At 44.5% G+C, this 20,097-nt stretch overlaps 2 protein-coding genes across 8 annotated transcripts in view; one reads left to right on the top strand and one right to left on the bottom strand.

The window, feature by feature from the left end:
• The first annotated feature begins 25 nt into the window (after window positions 1-25).
• On the top strand, window positions 26-4,129 carry TEX47 (testis expressed 47). Of its 3 annotated transcripts, none has more exons than XR_007890867.1 (7): window positions 26-534; window positions 637-706; window positions 1,437-1,540; window positions 1,918-1,982; window positions 2,684-2,882; window positions 3,035-3,116; window positions 3,294-3,387. XR_007890867.1 is itself a non-coding variant. In XM_051632048.1 (7 exons), the coding sequence occupies exons 1-7, from the start codon at window positions 178-180 to the stop codon at window positions 3,901-3,903; spliced, it is 993 nt and encodes a 330-aa protein (XP_051488008.1). In that variant the 5' UTR covers window positions 33-177; the 3' UTR covers window positions 3,904-4,129. The 3 variants fall into 3 exon arrangements, 2 of the variants coding, with proteins under 2 accessions (XP_051488009.1, XP_051488008.1); XM_051632048.1 differs by lacking the exon at window positions 3,035-3,116 and adding an exon at window positions 3,866-4,129 and having other exon boundaries at window positions 33-534; window positions 3,294-3,453; XM_051632049.1 differs by lacking the exons at window positions 3,035-3,116; window positions 3,294-3,387 and adding an exon at window positions 3,866-4,129.
• Window positions 4,129-20,097, bottom strand: part of ARHGAP17 (Rho GTPase activating protein 17) — a 43,852-nt gene continuing 27,883 nt past the window's right edge. Inside the window, exons 8-22 of one of the 5 annotated variants that reach the window (XM_051632045.1) lie at window positions 19,489-19,557; window positions 19,249-19,330; window positions 17,058-17,185; window positions 16,550-16,661; window positions 15,946-16,027; window positions 15,753-15,833; window positions 14,929-15,042; window positions 14,467-14,558; window positions 14,186-14,342; window positions 12,750-12,992; window positions 11,067-11,230; window positions 10,088-10,705; window positions 9,107-9,130; window positions 7,066-7,110; window positions 4,958-5,047 (exon numbers count right to left, since the gene is read on the bottom strand). In XM_051632045.1, the coding sequence (XP_051488005.1) occupies window positions 9,108-9,130; window positions 10,088-10,705; window positions 11,067-11,230; window positions 12,750-12,992; window positions 14,186-14,342; window positions 14,467-14,558; window positions 14,929-15,042; window positions 15,753-15,833; window positions 15,946-16,027; window positions 16,550-16,661; window positions 17,058-17,185; window positions 19,249-19,330; window positions 19,489-19,557 (1,965 nt within the window). In that variant the 3' untranslated portion in view covers window positions 4,958-5,047; window positions 7,066-7,110; window position 9,107. Of the gene's footprint in view, window positions 5,048-7,065; window positions 7,111-9,106; window positions 9,131-10,087; window positions 10,706-11,066; window positions 11,231-12,749; window positions 12,993-14,185; window positions 14,343-14,466; window positions 14,559-14,928; window positions 15,043-15,752; window positions 15,834-15,945; window positions 16,028-16,549; window positions 16,662-17,057; window positions 17,186-19,248; window positions 19,331-19,488; window positions 19,558-20,097 lie in introns of all 5 variants that reach the window. The other 4 variants (XM_051632044.1, XM_051632046.1, XM_051632043.1 and 1 more) reach the window with 4 other exon arrangements.

Below are 20,097 nucleotides of genomic sequence, written 5' to 3'. Positions count from 1 at the left end.
GAGGGGTGTAAAGAGTTAAGAAAGGCAGCGAGGCAGAGGAGAGCTTTTTTATTTTAAATATTTAATTCTGCTCTTTGGGGTTTGAGCACTGCCTGGAACTCAGGAAGTCTGGATTCTGTTCCTACCTATGTTGCTATAACAAGCGACAAGCACTCGGTGCCCGGTCGGTGCAGCGTGATGCGTTCGCGGGGCTCCCGGGGCTCCCGGGGCTGGGCAGGGAGCCCCGCCGTGGGGAGCGCTCCTGGGACGCCACCGGGGCACCCCAAGGAACCAAACCAGCCCGAGCCCGGCGGGCGAGCCCAGCGGGGCCGGCCCGGCCTCCCACCCAGCCCCGGGGCTTGGTGTAGCTGCAGAGACAACTCACTGCGGGGCGGGGGCCGCCCCTGCCTGCCCGGGCCCCGCGCGGCCCCGCGCCCGCCGGCCATGGCGGGGGAGGCCGCGGCGCGGGGGCGGCCGGGCTCGCCGGAGCCCAGGGCCCTGGAGCGGCAGAACCTGCTGGCCTTGCTGCAGGAGCGGCGGCGGCGGGAGGCGGAGGTGCGGGAGGTGCGGGAGGTGCGGGAGGCGCGGGAGGTGCGGGAGGCGCGGGAGCGGCGGTGCGAGCGGGCCGGCCCTTCCTCTGCTCTCCCCTCCCCGCAGGGCCGGTTCCCGCTGCACAGGCTGCTGGTGCTGGCCCGGCCGGGCCCGGGGGCGGCGGCGGCGGTGGCAGGTGGGTGCGGGACCGGGCGGGGGCGGGACCGGGCCCCACGGCAGCCCCGGGCCCCACGGCAGCCCCGGGCCCCACGGCAGCCCCGGGCGGTTCAGGCCCGTGGGTCCCACAAACGGCAGCGCGGAGCAGGGAGCCCTGCAGGCCGCGCAGGAGCCCTTGGCATAAGAAAAGGCTGGTTTTAAACTCTGTAAAGAGATTTGTCCCTTGGGAATCCTTCCTAAGCAAATCAAACACAACGGTTAGGAACCCTGAGGGGGTTATTTTTGAGGGTGTTTGCACGCACGTGTAAGCACAGCTGCCGGGCCCAGCTCCACCAGAGCCTGCCTCCAGCACACGAAGCATTTAAGGCAATTGGGCGTTTTAAACACCTGTATCAGCTACCGCCAAAGCCCAGCAGAGGGGAGGGAGGGTGCAGCTGAAGCGCTCTGCCTCTGCATCCACAGCAACGAAGATGTAACTACATTTTTAAACAAATGCTACCAGGGATGTGAGGCTTCAGCTGCTGGTCTGGGTGCGGTTTTAGGAGCTAAGGTGAATTGCAGGGGCACACGTCAAGAAGAGATTCCCAAGGCAGCGATACTTTTGTGTTTCTTCTGAATGATAAAAGCACAGCCTGTGAATCTGGTGCCTGCAGCAGCAGAGAGAACACAGCACAGCCCACACAACACTGACTGCAGCAACCACTGCCACAAACCATTTGACAAACTGCCAGTTTTTCTTTTGAAACAAGGTTATTACAGAGAATTGTTTGAAAATGGCTTAGAAGACCACCCAAGAGAACCAGTCTCAGGTCTGCTACTTGTTTGTCCCAGCTATATGTGTCATGTAATAGAGGTAAGTTACCTGAATTCCTAGTGGGATCAAGCAACCTTGATTCATCTTTGTACAAATTTGGCTTCTAAGAGCTTGCTAACTACAAATGTATAACTGCCTCTGACTCCATCCACAGGCTTTAAGACCTGAATAACACTCTGGTGGGTTCCACAGCTCACCTCTGGGATTTGCTCCACCCAGCACTGCAGATAACTGCCCAAGAGGGTTATTCTGACAGAGGCAGATGGTGGGTCCTGTCAGACATAACAGGAACCACATGTGTAATCCTCAGCACTTGTGACTCAAAGGGAAAGCCCATGTGGGGCAGCTGATTAATTATTTTTACACTTTAGTTTGTAATATGCAATTCTGTCACAACTCTGCCCTTTCCTCTGTAGTCTTGCACGAGCACAATCCATCTTATCATCCAAGATTTAGCTTCCATCCAAAATCAAGGTCATAGGTAAGTGTCTGATACCACTTAGATGAAACAAGATTTTAGCCAAAGTGGCAGGACGCTTCCCTAAGGTTAAACTGAATGTTAGCTACACTGACACCAACCTTTTATTTTCCCCTGGACACCTGTTAACCACAGGGGAGCTGACATTTTCCAGCCAAGATGATAGCTGCCAGCAGGCTCTTGCCCAGCCCTGGGTATTGGGATCCATCCTCAAGACACCAAAACTTCAACTGTCAACAGCCTTCACAGGCTTCAGAAAATAGGAACATTCCTTCCTTAGGAATCTGCTGTATTGTTTCTGTACCCTGTTTTGTAAACATTTGCAGATGTATGTACTGGTATTCCAGAAATTACCTTTAGAGCATTAGTCCCTGCCTTCCAGCCTGTTTGTCCTTTCAACACTGCCCAACCAGTCCCACAGAGTTCAGCCTACTACTGTCTTTACCTTAACCTCCTTGTTTTTCAAGGGCCCCAAATTAGTTCACTAAAAACCAGGTTCCTGAAAACTGCATCATATTCCTTGCTGTGAATGGAATTCCTATCAAACCAAGCTACCATCACACTCCTGCATTTCCTTATTAAATCCCTACTGCCAGCATAGCTCTAGGAATGCAAACAACTCACTGCATAGTTTATGAAATTTCACCATCTCATAAAACCTTCTTACTGCACTTTAGGATGGAACTCACTCTCTTTCCCTGCAGTGCTTTACTCCAGGAAATTAAAGTTCTAGTGGTGACACACGACATCCCCACCAGGCTGTTCCCAGACTGGTACGTGGCAACAGCGACGTCTCCCGTGCCGAGGCCACAAGGCTGGACAGAATCACAGCCCACAGAAGAGGTGGTGGCAGAATGTCTCACCTTCCTCCTCAAACTGGCAGACTATATTCAAAGGTCTGAGGTAAATAACTGGGCTGTAAGAAATGTACCTAATTTAGCCCCAGAAGCCCCCCCAGCAAGCAGCTGCACTTGCCCTCCAGGCCATTTACAAGCACACACACCCAGAGGACAACCAGGAGCAACATGAAAGCCTTACAAACCTCATTATTCCAGGTTTCTTTCTAGTCCTCGGCAGAGTTCTTTTGTGCAGCCATTCGAGTGAACTCACTAACTGCACCAACCTGGAGGCAACCAGGTGAAGTCCCTCCTGAGGCTGATTACTCAGTGCTCCTCCCCCTGCCCATTGTCCTGCACTCACTCCTGGGAACAAAGGATCAGCTGTGGGCAGAGAAGGGCAAGTTTCCAGAACTTTTAACTGTGCCATAGCCCTGTGCTCGTTCTAACAGCCTGAAATCTGCTGTGTATTGCCCAGGATGACAGTGAGGATACCAGTGGGAGTGCACACACTGTGGGACCCGAGCTGCTCATCCCAGCACAGACAATTAACTGTCTGTGTAATGCTGAAGCGTGTGCAAGCCCAGATGATTTTCTGAGAACTTATTTAAGTCCTTCACAGCCTGTCCTGGATTCAGGTACACTGCACACAGTTTGAGATAAATGTCAAATTTAGTAACAGAATTAGAATTTTGAGCTTCTAACACTAAGCTTGGAGTTACACGAGTTTGTTACAGCACTAGAGTAGTGACAGAGGAAAGCAGGTCCCACTAACAGGGTCATCTTCCCTGTTAAGAGGTGTCAGGAAACTACTGGGCAGCCACTGGCATTTCAAATCAGGGCATCTATGAGATAACTAAAATGTGTCACCAAGTACAATGCTTCTTGGCAAGACCTTTATGAAATGCAGTTTTATTTTGTAGTTAAGCCTGAGGCCTAGTTTAGTAACTTCAATAAAAGGTATTAGAGTATTAAGGAATTTATAATTTAACTGAACTAGTTATATAAATGTTACCTGAGTGATTCGTTTCCTCTCCCTCTCATTGGCAGAAATAGTATGGCCTGCTCCATCTTACTTCTCTCCATGATCCAGGCTGTATCCAGCATTCCCCTTTGCAGCTGGACTCATTTGTGTTCTGCAGGAAAGCTGCACATCCAAATGCACCCATTCCCAGCAGGCACCCCCTGCAGTCCTCAAAAGCAGAACAAGCTGAGCAGCCAGCAACACAAGCTACAAACAGGGAATGACTGTGTAGCCTCCCGTGCCCCTGGGAAGCAATGTTACTCACAAACTTGAATAAAGATGCCTTGAGTTGACAAAAGACAATCTTTAATTTTATAAATGTTCACCCAACTGACGCATCCAAACAGCTGTTTCAAGGTTCTTTCAAAATTCAACCGTTTTCAATGAAAGCAGAAAAGAGGCTTCCACAGCTTCATCTTGAAACAGTTGCAAGTTTCACATAAACAAAAGCAGGCTTGGTTAATACAAATAACTATGAAATAAGTATTAAGTACTGATCATTAAGTAGCAATGAAATGATTAAAGAGACAGTAACTTTCCTTCTACAGTATGACAGTCCTTCAAGGCACTAGAATACATCCACAGTTTTGACAAGGTGACTGATAACCAGCAGTCACCACCAGCACTCTGGCATTTTTTGGTTCATGTTTTAAAAAGAATCTGCAGCAAATCAGTGAGGGAATGTCTCTTGCAAGGCATCTCCATGTAATGTCTAAGAACTAGAAATAAAGTCTAACCGTGACATTAAAAAGATTACTTCCATAGTACATGCACTTTAAATAACTAATGTTCTGCTTCTTACTCTTTTGGAATTTCTGCTAATACCATCTGCATTAGCAGCAATTATGCTTCCTATGCAAGTTTCTGCAGTAATTAATTCCTTCCATCAAAGATTTTGAAAACCATTGTTGAGACACAGATCATTAAACTTCTTCTGAATGGCCAGATCACTTTCTTTGCGATGCACAAGTCACAGCTCTACACAGTCCTGCCACATGGTCAAAAGAAGCTTTTCACTGTTAGGTCTGTTAGTTTTCCCACCAGGAGAGGAATCTGTAGGAAGCTGGAGAGTTTCCACTACAGAGCAGTGCTTTCTGTGTCATTGTCAATGTTGAGCAGGAGGTGGTTGTGCAGTTCTCTGCTGGCTGGCTCTGGGAGAGGCTCTGAAGAAGGGTTTTGAAGTGGTTCTTGAATACTGGAATTGGAGTCTGCACAAAAAAGGGAAGAGGCAAGTTTAGTAGCCTGACAGTGACATTCACTAGGGCATTTCTGGGGCATTTCCTTAGAAAGGAAAGGGAAAGGAAAGCTCAGCAAAGGCTTTTCAAACAAAGGGCTGGCATGTATGTGCACGTGCACACATGGACACAAACAGGCTAAGCCAAACTAGAGAGCCTATGTTTGAGTTGCTTCTCCTACACACCTTTTTTTAGGCTTGTATATAATAAAACAAAACCTTTTCTTTCTGAAGAAAGGAAGACAGCAAGTACAAATGAGTATCAGATTCCTCAGTTTCCCTTAAGAGTGCTACATTTCTCCAGACTTTCACACCAAAAGGTCATTCAGTAAAAAAATCTGACAGCTAAATCATCAGCCAGGTTAACCACCACCTATGGCTTTGAGAAGCCAAAGGAGCATGTACAGTGTCAAAAGGAGGCACTGTCACAAGAGGAAGAAATTATTTAAACCAAATGCAGATTACACCCTTTTCCTGTGTGTAACAGGAAACATTGTGTTCTTTGCCTCTCATGAGGGCATGAGAATTCTGTTCATGCCAAGGTGCCCAAGGAAGATCTAAAAATGCTGCATTTCTGGTGGCTGACTGCCCTGGTAGTTAGAAGACCAGAGAAATTCACAACAGTCAAAAAAAAAAGTAACTGAAGTCAGTGTTTTGGAAAGCTCCCTTATGCCTCAACATCCCTTACTGCATAAATGTTGAAGTTGCAAGTTTCTGAGCTAAATGTCACAGAAGAGGTGAAAGCAGACACAGAAATGGGGTCTAGTGCAGACTCTCCCAGCACACCCCATGCTGGCAGCTTGTGCCCAGAGCCACTGCCAAAGTAGTGGCTCAGCTCCATCCTCTCATGGCCTGACACTGACCAAACAGCTTAGTGCTCACATCCACATTACTGCAACCCTCCCAAAAACGTGATTCCAGAATTAGCGGTTTCTTGTGAGGTGTGAATTCTACATTTTCTCCCCAGTCTTGCACCAGAGTCTTGGGGAACACCACATTCTGCTCCAACAGCATTGCAGTGGCAGGTGAACTCATCCAGAGGGCACAGAACAACCCCTCCGTACTGTCAGGGCTCATTAAACACCATCATCTAGGGAATCTTTTCAATGGGCTTCTCTCCCCAGCCCTCACTGGCAGGGGCTGTGCCCAGGGAGCCTGGTGGCACCTGCAGGACGATGTGACAGCAACAGAGAAGTAATTACTGGGGCTACTATAAAACCAACCCTTTTCACTTAGCCTCACAGTCATGCAGTTAAAGTAAGTCCCTGATTCATGAAAACAAGTTTAACAGCAGCAGCAGCTCTCCTTTCTCCTCACTGTACTGTGTAACTGCTGAGCCTACAACAGGTGGATTGATGTCGGTAGGTTTAAACTTGAGATCTTTTTCAGTCATTTTTACTATTGGTAACAGAAGCAGTATTACATAAAAGAACACCCTGCAGCTGTGAGAGCTCCCAAATTCTTCTTGCATTTTTCCCTGACTGCAAACATTCCAGCCCAAGCTCATCCTCAGCAGAGCTGAGCAGCGAGTGGCAGAGGCAGGGCCTGTCCCTGTCCCCCTCCACTGATGGGGCAGAAGGTTTGTTCTCCAACTTCACGGGAGCTCTCCTGACCACGACTGCATATTGAAGGATGAATTGGAAAAGGAGGCAAAGTGTGAGGGGACACAGGAAAGGGGGGATTTGTGACAAAGAACACAGCTGCGCTGAAGTGAAACTCTGTCTAAGACACACGTTTAGAGGTAGGATTTCCTGTACGTGGAAAAGGTACAATGTGAAACTGGGCAGTCAAAACATGAACTGTACACATTCTAGTCTCCAATGCTTTTAGTATGTTAATGTAAGAGTGAGCATCAACCAGCCATTCTTTTTGCATGCCAGGCTAACGAGAATCAAGCAAGCAGTGTTATTGTGACAGGTTAGTAGTGGGCATTAGCATACACATGATTATGAATTAGCAACATTTTTGGCCAATCATATGCCTTTTCCTTACCATTGAACTTTCCAATACTGTTCCTACTGAATGCAGGTCAAACATCTAGATTGTTTAATAAAATTTTTGATTAGAATATTCTTTTCTAGGGCTTATTACTTTCACACCATAAACAGAATTTGAGGCATTACCAAAGTCCAGTACATGGACAAAGGAATTCAGCAGTAACCTGAGAACAGTTCAGAATTCTTGTTCTGATATTGTGAAGTTTGTTGGCAACTTCATTTTGGCTTCCATTATCCCCCTCTTCCCTCACTCCACTATTTAAGGTTAAAATTAAAACAATTATTTCAAATTGTGAATTAGGTAAGTCAGTCTATAATAAGTGCTCATATGTGCATGTGTAAATGTTAGAGCAGGTACTCTTATGTAATATGCAGTGGTGTTAATTGAGAATCAGTATTAATCCTTGAAAAAAAGATTGATCTGAAAAAGGTGGATGATCCTGTGCTGAGGGTGCTGCTGTAGGGAAGCCTGAGTACCACTTCAGCTGTTCCCCAGATGGTTTTTTTACAAAACATAGTAGATTTTCTGGGTTCCTTTAGCAGTCTTTCTAAATAAACCTTCACCATCAGCTTTCCCATACTGGCTTTCCTTTCATACTGATTTTTAACCATACACAACTTCCATGGCCAATTTGCTACATTTTGCACTCGAAAGGATTTAAATTATCCAGTTTTAACACTTTGATCTCAACACCGTCGACTTAAATTCTTTTTATATATCTACCCAGACTACAGGACATTTGTGCTCCTCTGTTACGCCTGTCACTTGGCTGAAAAGGAGCCAGCTCCAGGTTTAATTCCCAGTCCATATCCAGCCTCAGCTGGGCCAGTTGCTCCCTAGGGCAGGTTTTTTGCTCTCCCCCCTAGGGAAGCAGCCCCTGCACTCCAGCTGGATCTTACTGAGAAGGTATTTCCCCAGTTACCCTGGGGTGAAACAAATCCTGCTTGTCTGCTAAAGCAATTCCCTCCAAACCAGAAAAACTCCAAAATTAAAACAAACGTGGCCAACCTATGCAATATGACTTAGAAATTACACGTAAGTCTTTCCCTGACAGTGATTCAGCAGCACTGTTCCCACTCCTAACTTATTTAGAAGTGCTGCTTATTTCTGAAGTCAGTTTTGAAAGAAATTGCCCTTGTATTTTAAAGATTCTGAAAAAACAAACAGAAGTACAATCAGGAAAAGTCTGTTATCTAAAAAGCAAAGCTACTTTTTCAGTTGCTTAAGCAGCTCATTTGCTACTAGTTGCTGCAATTAAAAAAAACCAACACACAAAACCAAACAAAAAACAAACCCCAGACTTCCAACTTGACTTCTCAATCCAACATTAATTGCAGTATCTTTCCTGTAAGCAGTCAAATCTTGAAATAATTCAGGAATGCAGCCTCAACTTTTTCAGCCTGTCATGCAGTTGTTACCTTTTCTCATTACAAATGAGTAATAAGATTATTAATGTGTCTTTTGGCAGCTGCGACTGAACAGACCAGTATTATTAGTGAGGCTGGAGCTGACAGAATGCAAATGCAAACATGCCAGAATGCAGATGCTGCTGGGTGCTTTTCTGAAAAGGGGTTTAGTCGCATGAACATGTAATTTGCCAAATAAATTCCAAGTATTTAATACAACTGAAAACCTAAAGTGAAAGCTGTATTAAAATGCAACCACAAAACACTAAATTGTAGGGAAAAAACATGAGCTTCAATATTTGCCTGCACTGATGAGAACAAACCTGTTTTAAATGGGTCACTGCTTCACTTGACTTGTGGACTGAACCTTGGTGACTTTGTGTGAAGTGTTACTTGCTTCATTACAATTATTTTTACTATTTGTTTTAAGGAATAATTTAATGTTCACAGGACTTTTAAAATTAAGCAGCGTAGGTCTTAAAACCTCTCACAAACAGAATGAGAGCTGGTAATGAGCTAACAGAGTTGACAGCACATATTCCAAAGCGTATATACAAAATAAAGCTAAAAATAAAAAAACTGCTGTGCAGGAGCATCTTAGCTTATATCACGTTTTTGGAAGTACAAACCTTATTCGCAGTAACCATCCCCACCTGTGGAGGCATCAGGGGGTAAAGCTGTTAGGCAACAGTTTATACTTTGCATTCCAGTACATTAGTCTTATTCTAGAGAAGCTGCAGTGTCACCGGAAAGTTTTCATTATTATTAAATATATGTAGATTTAAAAGCATTAGCCTCCTACATTTGTTATCTCTTCCTTCAGAATTTCCTAAAATAAGCAAAGACTCAGCAGGATAACACTACCAGGTCTGCTAGTTCTGACTATGCTCAGCAGATACATTTTTCACCCCAGGAATTAACATTATCCCTATCAAACTGCTAACTACAAGCTTCATGAGATGACTGAAAGTTTCTCTTTACTTCACAAATGTTTCATTGCATTTAAAACATGAAGCTCTATGTGGAAACTGACCTTAGATATACAGTTTAGTGTAGGTGATTCTTCAGCTTCTGGATGTCCAACTTACAAGCACATCACAAAACTTTGTTCTCACATTCTCTGTGTCACTGTCTTGTCTATTAGAACATGTATCAGTGGCCACTTCTGCCATTTTCTCATCTTTATGTGCTGAAATATACTATCCTTGGCTACATCTTCTCCACCCTCCAAATATTTGCTTTTTGGCAACAGAGGTATAAACATAATTGAGAGTGCCATGATGCTGAGCCTGGAGAAAGCCCTAGAGAGATGGTTGCTGTAATAGTGTTTTGTTTCCAAAGCAGGAAAAAAAAAATAAAGCAAGCTAATCTACACTTCCTCCTCCCAAACCCTCTGCAACAGGAATGAAAACCTTCACTGAGGAAGTGCCCCAAATCCTCATGCACAGAACAGGCAGGTGGGCATTTTAACTGGAAATCAGCAAGTCAGTATTTAGCTGTTATTTGTGCTTTTCAGTCTCACCTCCCCCCAGATTCATTTACAGCTACAGGCATTATTTTCTTCACTTCCACTCCCTGAGGAGGCACAGAATATGAAAGCATCCACTCACCTGTTACTATTTTGGAAGCTGTTTGTGTGGGATTTGCAAGGATGGCATCTCCAGCCAGCTGAGCAGGAGGGTGAGGAGGAGGGGGAACACTGGGTCTGTTTCGGGGCTTTGGTACCGGCCGTGGCCTCGGCAGTGTCCCCGTTCCACTCTGAGGGGGAGAGTGGGACTGGGGGGCTTCTGGAGCAGGTGGCTGTGACGACGGGGAACTGATGCTGTGTTTTCCTAGGGGGGGGGTGTCGGGTGGTGTTGGAGTCTGCGGAGGAGTGTAACAAGGCTGCTCTGGTCCATGCTCGCTGCTGGCTGCAGCAGGAGGAGATGCTTGACTGTTTGATTTGGGTTGCAGTGGAGGAGTTGCCTGTGTTGGGGGCTGTGGGGGCGGGTGGCTGGGAGCCTGTATTGGGGAAAGGCTGCTGGAATATCTCCGAGGTGCAGAAACCTGGGAAGTGGAGGTCTGGGCTGCTCCTTGGTTTGCATGTTGAGCAGGAGGAGAAGAACTTCTAGCAGGTGGTTTTGGAGAGACAGAAGGTGGCTGAGCAGCTGGGGCAGAACTTTGGCTTCCTGGCTGCCCTGGGGGTGGGTTGGCTGGCTTGGGGGGGGCTGGTGCAGGCTTCTTAACAGCTGTTGAGAGAAGTGAGATTTCATGGTTGGTTGTTGTGAAAGCAAAATTCTGAAAAAAAGAAATTAGTAGCACAAAAGAATACTTAAGCACTTAGTGGTGTAGTATCAATGGGAAGCTACAGAGATGTGTACACAGGGTCACTAATAAATAGCCTTTGAGTGGCTTTGTTAAACAGTGCTGGTAACAGCGAAAGAGTCCAAAAGTCAGAGCTGCATTTATAGCTAGGGCCTTGGTGAAATGTAAGCAAATTATACTTGTCTGGAATAAAGGGAGAGATACTGATAAAGTTTTTTAATAAGCATTTTTGCAGCACATACAGAACTGGAAATTAGTAGCTTGAAAAGCAAATGAAGAACACACCTCTCCTCATGGCATGGGGACTGGGACCTGCTGCATTCTGTGGCTGATTAACAGAAAGCTGATTAGTGCTGCTCACTGGCTGGCTCTGGACAGTGCCTGTGTGCCCGCCGTTCCTCACGGGAGGAGGAGTAGCTGAAGATGTGTTGTCCTTAGATTTTGAGGTACTGAAAATTAAAAATCCTAAATTAGAAGATGACTGCAAACCCCCTTGCCCAGACCAGCTGCACCTGCTCAGGTTTATGTTACAAACTGCTACAGTTCTGACCCTCAGATGTCTCAGAAAACCTTCTGCACTGGCTGATATTTAGGGACTGATCAGTGGGACAATGCTTTGAACAAGTGGCAAGGAGGCTTTAGGTAGGTCTGTGCAAGTGATTAATTACCAAAATTAATCCAGGAATCCAAGTATTCCTGCAGTGTCCCAGTACCTGTTTGAATGCAGGATTGATACCTCTCCTTGCTAACACACCCTCAGTGCATTTGCAGATCCTTTGAAAACAGACTCCCAACAGAAGGTTGGTATGGAATTACTTCTCCAGTTCCCTCCCATCCAGCTATCACCCCTAGAACTGTCAGCATTTTTAAAATATCCTGTCACAGCATCACACCCAGTTCCCTGCCAGGTACCTGAAGAACTAACAAGAACTAACACCTTTCAGTCACTTTGGCACATAGCAATCCTCTTTTCTCCAGGTAATAAATTAATAAATGGCAAGTACTTGAAGGCAGAGTTTGTGCAGATTTCAAATGCAGCTTTTAGACTCTGCTCTCAAGGCTTTGTTTTAGCTGCCTAAGCCACGAAACACACCTGTGGAGGAAACAGTCTGCAGGGGATTTCCAAATGAGAAGCTGAGTTTGTAAAAATGCAACCTGAGAACAAAAGCTATATGCAAGGGAAGCTTTACGAGATGTTTTACCATAAGATGCTATGCAAGAGGTTGGTGTCTGCACTACAGGCCTTTACACATGGCTTGTGACCTCCCTCAGACCACAAAATATTGAAAGTGCTGCTTTCACCATACATGAAAGGAAGAATAGCAGCTACTGTCGTTAGTCTTGGAGTCCATGTATCCTAATACTGGGGACATGACTGCAGAGTTTCAATAGTAATTAAGTAGAAAAAAAAAAAGCGCCTCTAAACGTGCTTGTTCTAAAGAAACTAATACTGAAATATGATAAATTGACTTCCCGTTTTCTAGCTAGTAAGTCTGGTCATCAGTAACACTTGCTACAGACAAAACAAGAGACAAACCCAGATAACATTTACAATTAACAACAAACAAGACCAACAGGTTTCTAGTATTGCCACTGGCAGGTTTTGTTCTTCCAGCAGCAAACTGATGGTCACACTGTGTGGACACCTCCAGAGTGTAACTTGGAAAGGTCAGAAAGTAGAAGTGAATCTTCTCAGTATTTTTCATCATAATTTTCCCCCTCCCCTCAAAATTCTCTCATTTTAGAAGACAGATTCTGGAACATACAGAACGGTGTATGTTGTTATTTTAGATTGGGGAACATGGCAAGTGAGCTCTTGCAGAGACCTTCTGCCTGCGCCTGAGCAGGCCCCACGCAGGAAGCAGGCGCTGCAGTCAGAAGAGGTGCCCAGTGAAGCAGAGCTGACCCATCAGTTTGCTGCACCTGCAGCCTGCCCAAGCCACTGCCAGCAGAAGCCAAGCCTCTTACCTGACATCCTCATTTCCTTGACTTTGCAACTGTTCTGCTGTGCCAGCAGAGAGAGCAAAACCAGCACCCGCTGGGCTCGTTTCAGCCGCAGCAGGCTGGGAGTGCGGCTCCGCTGCCGCCTGAGCCAGCCCGCCAGCCTCGCTGGGCGGAAGGGGCGGCTGGAAGGCCGGGGATGTGTGCTTTCTATTTATAGTGCCACATCTCCGCGGGTTCGCCTGGAAGTCCATAACCTTGACACCAAAGCTACAGAGAGAAGAGAGAGTAAACACACCACGCCAGCCAGCACCGGCTCAACTAAAGCAACAGGACAATGGATGTTACAACCCACAGAGACAAACGCAACCCCTGCTGCTCAGCATGCAAAGCAGCAACCAGGAAAGCTGCAAACTCCTGCCTATGACACCGATAATGTTAAGACATGCAACACTACTGGGCTACAGAGGGGTGAGCTGAACATCAGTGGAACAAACTACTCAGTTACACTTGAAGACAGACACTGATGACAACGAGGTCAAAACACTCGGTAATTTTACATGTATATGCACACGTTTCCTTACATACCTCACTGAATACATTTTGCCACATGAATTTTGTTTCTATTACACACTAAAAGCTGCAGTACAGATTTCAGGACAGACAAAAAAAGCCACTGAATACACCCTAAGGTTTACATTTAAAGGAGAACTATGGATAAATGAACTGAAGTTCTAACAGAATTTAGGATGGCTACAGCACATTCATCCTAGGATTGAATGTCATTCTTGATGTGTTAAAGACAGTGAATCTTGAATGGATTTTCTTCTTCTGTCAGTGCTGATAAATTTGCATGTGGCCAGCCATAGTTAACATTCAGGTAACAATTTAGCATTTGCATAAACAGCTAAAAACAAAACAGCACATCACTTGAATATTTATGATATGAGTGGTAATACATGAGCATTACACTACATGTTATGTGGGACAACAGCACGTTTTGGTTTTATTTTTTAGCATTCTACTGTTTGCTGTGGTATACTGTACCATCATCAACTCAGAAGTCTTATCATGAAGGCACCAGGTAACACCACCTCAGCTATGGGCTTTGGAAAAGAAGCCATGGAATATCAGAAGTTAGATACTGATAGATGCTACTATATACACTTCCGTGCCAGTGGATTTTAGACCCCCCAAATCTGTAATAGGAAAACAGTGATTTGAAGCAGTAATTATCTGCTTGTGGTCTTTATCATGCAGAGTAGAACTGGAAGCAAATACCAGTACTTTACCTTTGAACCTTCCTCAGGCTGCAACAACATGGGGGGAAATAAATCACTATTGTTACCTACAGAATTTCCATTAAATTCTCCTCTTGAGACCAATAAGAGTGTCTGATCACAGCTCCTCAGCAGTCCAGTTCCCAGGAGTGGGCTAACACCAAACCCCAGATGGAAACGTACCTTTCCTTCTTCAGCAAATCCCCTTCCATGACTGTCATGCTGACAGGCCTCTTCCGTTCCAGTGTCCCAGATTCATATTCATTCCCAGTGTGTGACAAGTGATTGGAATTAACAGCAGGAATTGCAACAAATGCCCCAGAAACATTGAAATCTTGATCTGAGAGAGACAGAGAGAATGCATCCTAAGACACACATGTACACAATGCAGAAAGCCATGGGAGGTTTGCCTGCCCAGGGTTATCACACACACAACATTCCTTTTAACTATGGCAAGAATTTACCTCCAGGGAAGAACCAGTCTGCATGCTGAATAATTGGCTCAATAACTGCTACCACATGGACTGAAGTTGCTGCTGCCATTTCAGCCAGGGATCTGCAGAAGAAATTTGTAGAACACTTTATCAAGGGTTTTATCAAAGGGAGAAAACATAGTAAAAAAATCACATTACCCAAATGGCAAACTATGCTAAGTGTGATGTATCGAGACTCCTCAGTGCCACATAAAGAGCAACTTCACACTTTGATGAAGTCTAGACTATTCAGTAACATCGATAGAATTTTAAAACACTCCTAAAAAGATGCATGTCTAAAAGGACTGAGAGGGACAGGTTGAGAGAACATCGGCGATACCTTTTAGACAAATACTCTGTTGCTGTGAACAGTTGACATGATTTAAAACAACATCATGAGAAATTTTACAGTTCCATGGAAGTTCTGCCTATAGCTTTCCTGAAACAACTTACCCTTCGTTCTTTGCCCACAACAAGTTGGGGCCCAAGACTATGGCGACGTTGCTGGGAGTCATTTTGTTAACGTCGCTGTGCTGTGCAAGCTTTGCTAAAAACTTGATTAAATACCTACAAGAAGGAAAGACACAATTAAGCAGCAGGAACTTAAGAGCATTTCTTGTTGAGGGCAACTAAGTAAAAATTCAAGAACTTGTAAAGACAGCCCCTAACAAAAGAGAAATAAGATGAACAGCCTTCTGGTTTGGTGGCTGGCTACTACATTTCCACTTGTGAATCACAGAAGGTGAATTGGGTAGAAAAGCAGGCATCTCCCACCTTAGCAAAATGCAACTGAAGAACTTTTGGTTATTTTCAGAGAATGCCTAGTCAGGAGCTATTTTCATACTCTGTAATGGAACTTTCACACTTCTAAGAGTCATGAGAGTTGGTTTTGTTCTGATTAATTCCCAAAAGGCAAAACCAAAGGGAAAAATAACTTGAACGATACACCCAGGTGATTTCTAAGACTGGAAAGTACAATGATGAGCACAGCTGATGAGAAGTCTGGTACTACTGCCAACAGAATAATCCTTAAATAAAAAGATTCTGTGCATCACTATTTCATTACAGTCAATAGTGAATGAACTGGACTTAAAGGGTCTACCACCACCACAAGTGCACACCTACGACTTGATAAAACAAGATGTCCTTTTCTGAACCTTCCTGAATTTGGCCAAGCAAAAAAACCCTGGGTTAGAGTTTTTGGAAATCTGCTTTGAAATGTGGTACTGTAGCATCAAAGCAGCTGTGCTGCAAGTCAACAGATGTCCAACACATACCTGAAGTTAGCATGATAATGCTTAGGTAATCTGTTACAAATTCTCCATAACTCTTGTAGCTTCTTATCCTGATCCTGAATACTGAAAGGAAAGAAGTTCCATTACATCTTACTTTCAGATCAGAAAATTGTTGTTTCTGCAGTGAACAAAGAAATGACACATTTTCCTACGTAGCAGTTTTTAGCATGCTTACTTTGCAGCTTGTGTCCATTCCTCATATAGACTGTAGGTCATTAAAGGTTCAGGCAGCTCTCGCAAATAGGATTTCAAGGCACCTGCAACACAGACCAGAAACAGGCAAGCTGCTTAGCCAGTGCTTTCTGTCTTTAGATACAATTCTGTCCTCAGTTTTCAATTTTAGCTATGGCATAGGACCCACATTCCAGTGCAACAGTGGGAAGACCTGACAGTTTCACAGCATAACTGCCCAACACTTAACACAAAAGGTTCTTCCAGTAATTACTGTGATTTGAGAGAAACATGTAGTATAAAACTATGATTCCTCTCTTCAGAACAAAGACCTTACTAAAAGGTCTACATGTGGCTCTAATCTCCCTTGATCATGTTAACCCTCCTCATGAGAAGATTGGATTACCACAACCACCTGAATTTTAAACACGGCTCTGTGCACCCAGGGTCTGTACCCAGTACTGACCAGTACTGAGCTGTGTGCAGCTGTGCAATGAAGTGACCTTTCAATCCGTTCTCATCCACAGTTTATCTGCACTGCAGCAACAGTTACACAAACAGATAAGCTTGTGTTATATCAGTTTATACCTGCAGAATATGCACCATACCTGCAACAGCATGGGGATCTGAATAGAATTCATCAAGCTGGGAAGTTGAACAGTCCAAGGCAGCTTTCAGTTTTTTTAACTTGGAGGCTCCAGCTGCAATTCTGAATAAGCCCTGGGTAATAGAAATCAAATGTATTTGACTGGTAACAACACCTTAGTACAAGCATGAAACAGTAGAAGTTTGATGACTTTTTCAGAACAGTTTGGAGCTCGGAGTCTTCACCTTAGGCTATTCTGACCTCACTGGCTCTCCATGTCTCACTGCCACCTCACCACCTTTCAGTTACCTCTCACCCTTGGCCCATTATTAATTTTTCATTCTAGCTGCATGAATCTCAAAAGATACTTCAAATAATTCTGAAGGTGTTCTGTCGCAAAAGATTCATCATCTCCACTAACAAAGTTACATACGCAACTTGTTAAAAAGTACAGGCACCAGGCTGAGAGTTCAGAGCTGGTGTCCTGTCCTCCCAGCAGGGCTGTGGTGTTACCTTATGGCAGTACCCACCTCCTCCCTCATTCCTGTCTCCAAGAGCATCATCACACAGGCTTCAATAGGGACTGCAATCTCACGGCCGCTGCGCTTGAGATGCTCTTCTAATGGAGTTCCAAAAGCTGGTTTTTCAGTCCATTTGTCTAGTTGGAGAGTATCAAAACACTGAGCAAAATATCTAAGAAACATTTGAGTTATGTCCCAGACAAGGTAAGAAGAAAGGCTCCAGTGCAGCAAAGAAATTTTCAGAATGCAGTAGGAGTTTTAGAGCCCTTGATTTGTGAAGTCCCTTATATCGTGAGTAAAGAGAAAATGAGTGCATTGGTGTCCAAGAACAGAGTTACTTCTGCATCTTTCCAGATGGAATATCACACACAGTCCTTTGTGTAACTGGGAGTGCACGTCCCACCAGGTCTCAACACAAGTGCCACCACATGGCTAAGTTCCATCACTCTGATACGTTATTCTAGGTTTGCAAGAATCTTTGAGGAAAACTTTTGTCCAGATTGTGTAACCTGGGCTGACCTCAGTTTGAACTGTATTTAAGGTGCATAAAACCTGAGCTGTTAACATGAACTTTATTGCCAATTTAAGGAATCTGCAACTTAAAGCAGATGTTTGCAGCCTGGAGGTCTTACACCAGAACTGCCACCTTGACAGCCCACCACTAACACTCGCACAAATTTTCAATTCAATTTCTCAACTGCTGCTTAACTCTGAAAGTGAAAATTGGCACAAGTTTCTCCAAAATGAATGTGAATTTCTTGTTTCCTACAATTTCTTTTTTTCCCATCAATTTCTGCTGTCTTAATTGAAAAAATGCAGATGTAAAAGGTTATTGTTAGTTCAGATGCATTGTTTTCTTTTATGGAGAAAAAAGGTCAAGAAAGACAAAGACTTTGAAAGAGTCCTCTGAAGATACAAGTGCTTCTGCAAAGGATTTAATTTACCCTTTTTGCTTATGAAACCAAATCAACTCCATCTCCCATGAGGCTTTAGCTCCTCTCCTTCAGTAACACCACCAGAGGCACATGTTGTTTTCCCTAGTTTTGCAAGTTACAGCAAACATCAGGAAAAGAAACCCCAGAAACTGTTAAAAGCCACAGTAATACATGACAGCTACAAACACAGCTGAAGTCATGCCCTACACTTGGGTCTCAGACACTGGACCACAGAGACATTGTGCCTCCTAGCCCACCTTCTAGCATGGCTAGTCTGTTCTGAAGCATTTACAAAATGAAAAGTTTGCACAAAGCAGCTGAGCAAAACCAACAAATTTCAAGCAGTCATATCCATGAACAGCCCCTTCCACACAGCTTGGGGGCTGTGTCAGACAACTGGCTTGCATTGCCTCTCCTCCATTCAGCCCCACCCAGCACACTGTGTCATCTTTCAGCAAGATGCTCCTCTTTCTTGATGTATTTAGTTGAACGGTTCATATTTTACAACTTGTGTACGATCCACAACTAATCTGAGTGTTGCTCACCTCAGATTCTGTGTTTCTCAGCCTGTTCAGCCTGCCTCTTGTCCAAAGCCATCAGCAGAGACAGAGCAGCCAGGACTGAGGACAGCATTTCAACAACCCACGGGACACCTTCATACCAGATGAACAATAGACCTCAACTCCCACTGAGAATGGAAAGCTTAGTAGAGCAGGGAAGAAATGCAGCTGTATGACCTGCTTCCCAACTGCTGGAATCCCACACAACAATGGGAGCCCTCCAGCAGCCAGCTGTGGAGCAGTGTGCACAATGGGAAGAAGGACTGCACAGAAGAAGGAAGAGAAGTCAAGCTCCTCAGAATCAGGGGAGTTTTCTGATAATCACCTGGTAATAACTCAAGAAGCAAGGACCCTAAAAAGTTCCTAAGTCACAAAGAAACTTTTGTTGGCCTAAAAAGCCAGGTATGAATTAGCAAAAGGTCATGTGATATCAAGGAAGAAGTGCAAGCAAATAGAAAAATCCTTTCCTTTTCCCTCTTGGGTATCAGGCAGAGCCTTAGTATTTTATTAGTGTGTTAAAATATGGCTGGAGAACTCCAGAGAACACAAAGATGGAATTATGCTTGGGAATGTAAAATTGTTAAGTAGATCAAATGGCCTTATTAAATAAGTCTGCATGCAAGAGAATCAAGATAAAGGAGGAGAATATTGTGCATAGGTGGCACAGGCAAGGAGAAGCATCAGCCAGAGCACAGGTTACTTTACCTTGATGGGCTTGAATTTCAGGTAGGACCTTTTCTATGACTGCTAATGCTTTTCTATGGTAATCTGCTTGTGCTTCTAATAACTGAGAACAGAAGCCACATTTTAAAAACAAAAAGAGCATTAGCTTCTGATGAGCACATAAAACAAGACTAGAAGGTTTAGCACACAAAATGTCACATCTGAGAACTGAGGGTCTATGCACGTACATGCTGCAATCAGACACACTGAACACACGCTCACCGTGACAAAGTACTTGGCGTACTCCCCTTCTCTGGACACAAAGCTGTACATGTCTGCTGCCAGCTGATCCTTTGGAAAAGCAAAGAATGCAAAACAGTGCATCAAATTTACAGGGTCATTTCAACTTACACACAAGGACAGAAGTACGTATGTTTATTTTCCTGCACTATGTTTGAACTATCAACTCCGGCAGCAGAGGAAGCCAGTAACCCACCTACTCTGCTCCATGTACTCTTTTAAGCAAAATTCATTAAAAATGCCTCACTTTGCTTTGTGCAGCAAAGCAGCTGCCCACTGCAGTGAGCAACTGGATTGTAAGGCAATATGTTATTTACAGCCAACCCCTGCACACACTGACAAGCACTACTAAAAGGTTTTGGTGCTCAGCTGTGTAATAATGTAGCATTGGAGGACTGAGAAATGAAACTGAACGTGAAGTGCTCAGAGCTGCCACAGTCAAAACGTTCCTTCTTTCAGCAGCCTGTATTTCATCTCAGCAGCTCACACTGCTACTCAGTGTTACCCTGAGCAAGCCAGTCCAGGCTAAGACACAGCTCCTTCCTGTAAGTGTCTCAGAATGAAACAGAAAATAACAAAATACCCATCTGA

Source organism: Apus apus, chromosome 14 (genome assembly GCF_020740795.1).
Source record: "Apus apus isolate bApuApu2 chromosome 14, bApuApu2.pri.cur, whole genome shotgun sequence".
NCBI lineage: Eukaryota > Metazoa > Chordata > Aves > Apodiformes > Apodidae > Apus > Apus apus.
This window is presented reverse-complemented; position numbering and strand designations above follow the sequence as displayed.

Bases quoted from the DNA above. Each gene is read 5' to 3' on its own strand.
- TEX47 (XM_051632048.1), top strand. From the start codon at position 178: ATGCGTTCGCGGGGCTCCCGGGGCTCCCGGGGCTGGGCAGGGAGCCCC. The intron at 707-1,436 runs GTGGGTGCGGGA...TTTTGAAACAAG, and splicing joins GGCGGCGGCGGCGGTGGCAG to GTTATTACAGAGAATTGTTT. The intron at 1,541-1,917 runs GTAAGTTACCTG...TTTCCTCTGTAG, and splicing joins ATATGTGTCATGTAATAGAG to TCTTGCACGAGCACAATCCA.